The following is an 8,349-nucleotide window of genomic DNA, read 5'->3' as shown; positions in this document are numbered from 1 at the left end:
TCATGCAGAGGTTGGTGATTATTTGCAGTGGATGAGGCAGGTACAATATTATCATTTACGGGACAGTTGTGATTGGTGGATGGAGTGAAGGGACCTGGAGTGATATGGACCCATCACAGGAAATTGGCGCCATCTCAGTAGGCACTGTGATCGGCATGATTTCGTCAGACTGAAAGGTTTATGTCCATGCTGTATTGCTCTGTGATTCTATCAGTAGGAAGCACTTCTGGACAGACATACCGAATGGTATGGACGTTGATGTTAACGGGAAATGTTTGATCCCTAAGCCAACTACTGCTTTGATACAGGAGACCGATATACTCTCATATTTACAAATTCATACTCTCTCTGACTCATTGTCTCCTTCTGTGTTATTCAGTGCATCACCAGTAGGTGGAGCTTTCCTGCACTGGGACCAAAGTTTAAACAAGAAGGCGACGTTCAACAATCGTCCGTCACAATCAGAATGGACACAGGTATGATTACAATTAGTCATTATAATCGTTTTAATTAAACTGCTCCACAGGGTGTACAATAATTCAAATTAAGAAATTTATGCAGGCGCACAGAAAGTTTTCATCAAACGTGGTCATGGATACCAGTGGTAAAACAGATTTGAGTTATAGATCAATCCAGCAGTCCCAGGGCATGGGCCTGAAACCGGGACTGGTCAAATCACTGCGTTCACCATGCAAAGCTTCACTTGAGTGAAAGAACCAGGTTGTCCTTAATCAGGTGTTCGTGAGTGAAACACAGGCAGGAATGTGACAGCAGTCTTGTGAGTGATGTGACAGTCCAGGGAATAGTCAGGGTCTGTTTCACTACCATACAGGCCCTGATGTGGAAGACTCTTCCAACTTTCATCTAAGAAATCTGGCACCAGATGATTGGAGCAAGAGTTGTGGGATTGAGCGATTATGAGTACAGTTCAAATTTTGGAAGGGCAATTGCCCGCAAACTTTTGGGGCTGTTGCGCAGTGGAGATGTGGGGAGCTTCCTTTGGTCTATTTTCTATGGACAAGTTGGAAAATACTTCCAATGGTTGGAATGGTTCATTATAGATACATAATGGTTATAGATTTAAGCTTTGCTATAACGTTTTAATGCACTGACGAACACGAAGTTCTGCAGATGCAGGAAACCCAGAGAACCACAAACACAAAACTCAGTAGGTCAGACAGCATCCGTGGAAGTGAATAAACAGTCTACGCTTTGGGTAGATACCCTTTATCAGAATTGACTGACGATGGTCAGTTCTCATGCAGTGCATCGACACTTTGTAAGGTCCATTCACACGGCCGTACATTTACTCCCAGCAGACAGGCAGAGAAAAAAGAGCACGGCTCCAGACGTAAGGACCAAGAAGGCATGGTCATGGGAGTCGCAGGTTCACTTACAGGACTGACGAGTTGGACTGTAACCAATCACGAGAGGGCAGCATAAATAGGAACAGTTTTTCAGTCAGGACCGGAATCAAGATTTAAAAAACAGAGCTTTGTTGCTGTTTTTCGGAGCTAGGTTGTGAGCAATCACCGAGACGGGTTCATTAGAAAGGGCAAATAAAATAACACAGGCGCAGTGGCTATTCTTTTGAACGAGCGAGTGGTTTTAGCTCATCAGGCTTAGGCAAGATCAGACTTGGGCGAGGTAAAGTACCTGCTAAGTTCCTCTCTTTTTGTTCCTACTTGTTAGGGCATAGTGGTGTAGCCCGTATGGCTCCGGGGCAGTATGTGTGCAGTATGTGGGACACCGGAATTCTGGGAGAACTCCAGGTTCCCAGATAAATATATCTGCATTAGCAGCAGCTCCTGGCTGAACGTATTAAGAACAATGACCTTTGACCCATACTGGATGACGAGGAGGTGACAGGAGCTGCGGCGAGGTAGTCACGCCTAGGTTGCAGGAGGCAGGTATTTTGCAGCACTCGGTGGAGTTGTGGAAGTTAGTAATATGTGGCAAATGATGCAGTACAATATTGACCGGTTATAGCAGAGAAACGGCAGGTGGACTTTAATGTGGCAAAGTGTGAGGAGATGCACATTGAGAAGCCAAATATAAGAGGAAGGTTCAATACCGTAAGGCACAAGACCCTGAGGAGAATTGATATCGAGGGATTTAGGGTACAAGTGCATATTTCCTTGAAAGAGGCAACACATGTAGATGGATCATAAAATCGATCTATCGATTGGTCGAATGTTGAACATATATGTGGGAAAGCCATAGTGTCGCTGTAGGAAACTTTGATCAGGGCACAGTTGTGGTTTGTGTGCAGTTCTGGTTTACACATTACAGATTAATGTTGTGTCTCTGGATATGGTGTAGAGCCGTGTTGTATGGATTACAGAGTATCGTGTGTGAGGGGAAAGGCTTGGATTGCATTGACGCTCAGTCACTTAGTGTGGAAATGTCAAATCTAGAGGGCATGTACTCATGTGAGAGGGCGGATTGAACAAAGGAGAGTTACGATGTAGGCTTTCCACTGAGAGAGATCAGTGCCGGGAACGCGCTGCCAAGGACGAGATTGTATCAGATACGATTGCAGCCTTTAAGAGACATTTAAATGGGCAAATGGACAAGCGGGAACTGAAGGTATATAGACCATGAGCATGTAGATAGGATTGTTTCACCTTGACATCATGGTTGACACAGGCATGGTAACACGAAGGGTCTGTTCCTGAGCTGTACTGTTCAATGTTCACAGATCTGAATTCCGCTATTTCCATCTTCCTGTCAAATTGTGACGATCACCAACTGTTCCATTTGACGATATTCTACATGGAGCGACTGGAGCAGGCGATTGAGGAGGGTGTGGAGGGAGTCGGTTACATGTTAACACACGATCATCATTTCAATGAGCGAGAGTATCACGTAAGTGGAAGGGACACAGACTGAGTGCAGATCTTTCTAAAGCTTTCACAGAGTTTTTTAAAAAAGCAAATGTAAAGAAACAGGTATGTGTGGGTCAGCAAAACAGCTGTTCTCTCTCACTGGGAGTTTATTCAGCAGATACAAGCTCTGGCAGGATTCTCTCCAACTGTGTGAACACATTAGTTTTTACTGTTACGATACAGTCAGAAACTGACTACCGTCTTTAGTGATAGGACATGTTATGGGTACTACCAATGGACAGTGAATAACTATATTATTACTCTGTTCATCCTTCTACCTTGTTTCCAATGTTTGACGTCACTGGCCATTGAACAGAGTTGTCTTGAAGCTCCTGGGATCCCACAATTCATATAAACTGTTTTGTCTTTCTCCACGCATCTCTGTGGCCTCCGTTCACCCGTCATGGGACACCTCTTGACTACTTGACTATTGTCTTTCCTTTGAACTACTCATCCTCTTTCATTTGATCGAGTATCCCATCATGCCTCATGGTTAACTTACCGTCTGTTGCACGTGACTGTTCTATTTGGAGTTTCTAATGACTGCAGCAGATAATGTTAGCACTGAGAGTTGCAACATTAGTGTCATTGTAAATATTCCAACTGGGAGACACTTTTCCAGTGGTCTTCGTGCTCCTGGGCACACTCACCTGTTGCAACCGAGACTGAATTGTAGCAAAGAAACACAAATACCCCATGAGGCAGCTGACAGTCTCACTCCAAATTTCCTTCTAAGCATTGCTACCAGTTGACTTTGGTCTGTCACACATGCACAATAGTCCTGAATTTGCTGTCTGCTCCTCACTGCCAATTCCCCACTGTAGACTGACACTGGACCCCTCATGGAGCCTGGCAGTGAAGTGTGAACCTGCTGTGGTTCACCAGGGATTACCCCAGGGAAAATCAACAGTGACCCTGCCATAGTTTGACCTAGTCATAGTCATCAAATTCTACAGTGCATCAACAGGCTCTTCGGCCCATCTAGTCTTCACAGACCTATTATCTGCTTTGTCCCATTGATCTGCACCCGGACTGGAGACATCCATAACTCCCCCATTGAATGAACTCATCCAAATTGATCTTAAATGTTCAAATCGAATGTACATCGACTAATTCTGATGGCAGTACGTTCCACGCTCTCAGCAACCTCTGAGTGAACAAGTTCCTCCTCATATTAAACACAAAGTACACTGCAGATGCTGTGGTCAAATCAACATGTACAAACAAGCTGGATGAACTCAGCATCCGTTGAAATGTGCAGTCAACGTTTTGGGCCGAGACACTTTATCAGACCCTCATTTCAATGGATGCTGCCCGACTTGCTGAGTTCATCCAGCTTGTTTGTACGTGTTGATTCCTCCTCATATTGCCTTTCACAGATTAAGAATAAGGGGCCACAGTTTAAGAATAAGGGGTAGGCCATTTAGAACAGAGTTGCGGAAAAACTTTTTCACCCAGAGAGTGGTGGATATGTGGAATGCTCTGGATGCATTCAAGAGAGTTAGACAGAGCTCTTATAGATAGCGGGGTCAAGGGATATGGGGAGAGGGCAGGAACGGGGTACTGTGTATGATCAGCCATCATCAGCAACCTCTGATTGAACAAGTTCCCCCTCATATTGCCTTTCACCTGTCATCGTTACCCCATTACTTCTAATTCCAGTCCCACCCAACCTCAGTAGTAAATGCCTTTTCACACTTGCACTATCTATACCTTTTATAAACTTGTATAGCTCTATCACATCTCTCTTGGTCCTCCTACACTGTATGGAATAATGTCCTAACCTATTCACACTTTCCCTGTATCTCAGGTCCTCAAGTCCTGGCAACAATCTGTATTTTTTCTGCACTCGTTCAATTTTATTGATATTCTTCCGAGAGGTAGGTGCACACATTGCTTCAAAGTAACCTCTGCAACATCAATTTCGACATAATATCCCAACTTCTGTATTCAATATTTTGACTTATGAAGGCTCATGTCCTAAAAGCTTTATAACGCCATCTACCTTCGACAACACTTTCAAGAAATGTCTGATCTGTATTCCCTAATACCTGTTTAAGTGCACTGCTCAATGTCCTACCGCTCAATGTCTTAGTGGCATCGTGGTTTGTCCTCAAAAAGTGCAACATCTCTCACGTGTCTTCATCAATTCTATCTCCCAATCTCCATTCTACCTTTTTCTAGCTGTTCCATGTCCCACTGCAAGCTCTGATAACCTTCCTCGCTGTCACTACCTTGGTGTCATCCACAGATTTGCTGACCCAGTTAACCACATTATCATCCAGAGCGTTGATATATATGACAGACAACACCAGACCCAGTACAGATCCCTGCCGCACACCACTAGTCATAGACCTCCAGTCAGAGAAGCAAACCTCTACTGCCACTCTTAGCTTCCCACGCGAATCCAATATCTAAACTAAATTACTACCATGTCATGACTGCCAAGCAACTTAATCTTACTCACCAAGCTTTCATGAGGGATCTTCTCAATGGCCTTGATGAAATCCATGTGGATATCGTTCACTGACTTGTTTTCATTATTTGCTTGGTAACTTCCTCGAGAAGCTATAAGATTGGTTAGACGGGATCTACAGGGCACAAATAAGTGTTGACTATCAATAATTAATCCTTGGCCATCCAAATACTCATATTCGGTCCCTTAGAATACCTGACAAATAACTTTACCACCACGGGTGCAGGCTCGCCAGCCTATAATTCCCTGGCTTATTCTTAAGCCTTATTCAAACAGCAGAACCCTCCAATATGTCCGCATCTGACTTTTTAAATAGCTTTAAATACTCTTAAATACCTTTGCTGGAGCACCTGAAATCTCTGAACTAGCCTCAAACGAGGTACGAAGGAAAGTCCTATGGATTTATCCACACTAATCTGCTTCAGGACAGCAAATACCTCCTCTATAATCCGTATAGAGTCCATGATTTCACTGCTGCGTTGCTTTATTCTAAAGAATCTGTATATCTCCTGAGTAAATATGAATGCAAAAAAAAAAATCAATTTATATCCCCCCCACCATTTTCAGCTTCACGCATAAAGTCCTACTCTGAACTTCAATAGGACCAATATTGTCCATTGATATACTTTTGTTCTAAATATATTTGATGAAGGGTTAGGGGTTCTCTTTTCCCTTGACCGCCAGAGCAAACTCATGCCGTACTTCAGCCCTCCCGATTTCCTCCTTTACTAATTCTTGCATTTCCTGTATTCATCAAGTACCTCATTTGATCCTTCGAGTCTGTACTTGCTATGTGCTTAGGGTCTGAATATCTCTCAAAACCTAAGGTTCCCTAAATATCTTACCCTTGCCTTTTATTCCGTCATGAACATTCAAACTCTGTACTTGTGGTCATTTATGCATTCGAACTCTGTGCTCTCAAAATTTCAGTTTTGGAGGCCTCACACTTAGCAAGCACATCTGTACCAGAAAACAACCTGTCCCACTCCACTTTCGTCAGATCCTTTCTGATACCATTAAAATTGGCCTTTCTTCAATTTAGATTCTTAACCCGAAGACCAGACCTAGCTTGTTCCATAATGATGTTTAAACTAATGGTAATAGATCCAAAGTGTTTACCTGCACACGTCTGTCATCTGACTTGTTCCCTAATAGAATTCCAGTATGCACTGTCTATAGTTAGGACCTCAATATATTAATTACAAAAACTTCCTTGAACTTATTTGACCAGCACTGTCGCATCCAGCCCTTTACAATATGGGTGTCCCAGTCGATAAATGGGAAGTTAAAATTATCTATCATCATAACCTTCTGTTTCTTGCAACTGTCTGTGAACTCTCTACAAATATGATCCTCTAAATCCATTGACTGTTGGGTGCTCTATAATATAATCCCAACCATTTATTGATCAGTTTCACCCATGCAGTCTCAGTAGAGGAGACCTCCAGCAATGCAGGGACATTTTTCCTGACTAGTTATGTCACCTCCTTCTTTAATTCCTCCCACTCGATTGAATCAGTTCTAACGCAACGGAACGCTCGAATGTTGAACGGCCAGTCCTGCACCTCTTCCTACCAAATCACATCAATAGTTACTATGCTGTAATTCAACGTGCTGACCGATGCTCTAGGCTCATCGGCCTTTCCAACAATAATCCTTGCATTGACATAATACGCAACTCAGAACATTAGCTTCAGAATGTTTAGTGTCCTGACTCTGTATGTCAGCTTAACAACGTATTTCCCACACAGTCATCCATTATAGACTCTGGTTCTTCATCCTCCTGAAACTCTAGTTTAACACCTCCCCCATCCCTACGTCACGCTAACAGCCCTTTCCGCAAGGGTATCAGTACCCCACTAGTTTGGGTACAAAACAATCACGTGTCTCCAGGTCCCATCTTCCTTGGAAGAGAGCTCAATCATCCCAACATCTGAAGCCCTCTGTAATGCACCATCTCATCAGCCACACGTTAGACTGTATTATCGTCCTACTTCAGGCCTCACTTACACGTTATGGGTAGCAATCCTGAGAACATAGCACTAGAGTACCTGCCCTTGTAACTTAGCCCGAACCCCATGAAATCACTTTGCAGGACCTCATCACAATTCCTACTCTTGTCATTGGTACCGACGTGAACCACGACCTCTGGCAGCTCATCCTGTCCTTAAGAAAGTTTCAGACTTGATGCAAGATATCCCTGACCTTGGCAACACACAATCCAGACATCTTGTTCTCATAAATAGAATCACTTGTCTGTTCTCCTAACCATTGAATTCCCCCTGTCAGTACAGCTCACCTCTTCTCACCCTTTCTGAGCCACAAAGCCAAACTCAGAGCCAGGGGCATAATCACCGTGGTTTTCCTCTACTAGGCAATACCCCGAAACAGAAAGCTGTATATCTGTTACAGAGGAGTTCCCTGCAGTGGCTTCCTATCCCCTTTCCCCCTCCTGATGGTTACCCAATTAGTTGTGTCCTGCGCCTTCTGTATAGCTCACTTCCTGTAAAGTCTGTCAGTCAACATTTCAGCCACCTGAATGATCCTGGTTTCACCCAGATCCAGCTCCAATTCCTGAGCACAGTCTGTGAGAAGCTGCCGCTGTATGCAATTCCTGAAGGTGCAGTTATCAAGGACACTGGAGGTCTCCCTATCATGCCACACAGTATAGGAAGAGCATTCCACTATCCTGCCTGGCATTCCCACTGTTCTAACCGTGAAAAAGAGGAAAAATATCACCCAAAATCTACCTAAAGCCTCCGCCTCTCCTAACTGAACCCTCTCTGACACAAAGCCTCAACTCCCCAGTCTATTTCTGGCTCACTCACACTATGTCTGCTCCACCTAAACCTTGCCAAGTGGATAATTACCTTGCCATCCGTGGCGCAGTCTGACCTTGTTCGCTTTTTTTAAAATCTTTCTACTGCTATGAACACTTCAATGGCTCTCAGTGATCTGTGGTGAGCTGGGTCAGTCCATGTTCAG

At 43.9% G+C, this 8,349-nt stretch overlaps 1 protein-coding gene across 1 annotated transcript in view; it reads left to right on the top strand.

Moving 5' to 3' along the window:
• Window positions 1–398: 398 nt before the first annotated feature.
• The window catches only part of LOC140720949 (NACHT, LRR and PYD domains-containing protein 3-like), a 71,922-nt gene continuing 63,971 nt past the window's right edge, over window positions 399–8,349 (top strand). The window contains exons 1-2 of the mRNA XM_073035796.1: window positions 399–476; window positions 2,702–2,868. Coding sequence (XP_072891897.1) covers window positions 467–476; window positions 2,702–2,868 — 177 coding nt within the window. The 5' untranslated portion in view covers window positions 399–466. The remainder of the gene's footprint in view (window positions 477–2,701; window positions 2,869–8,349) is intronic.

Source organism: Hemitrygon akajei, unplaced genomic scaffold, assembly GCF_048418815.1.
Source record: "Hemitrygon akajei unplaced genomic scaffold, sHemAka1.3 Scf000048, whole genome shotgun sequence".
NCBI lineage: Eukaryota > Metazoa > Chordata > Chondrichthyes > Myliobatiformes > Dasyatidae > Hemitrygon > Hemitrygon akajei.
The sequence above is the reverse complement of the archived record's forward strand: the minus strand, read 5'-3'. Positions and strand labels throughout refer to the sequence as shown.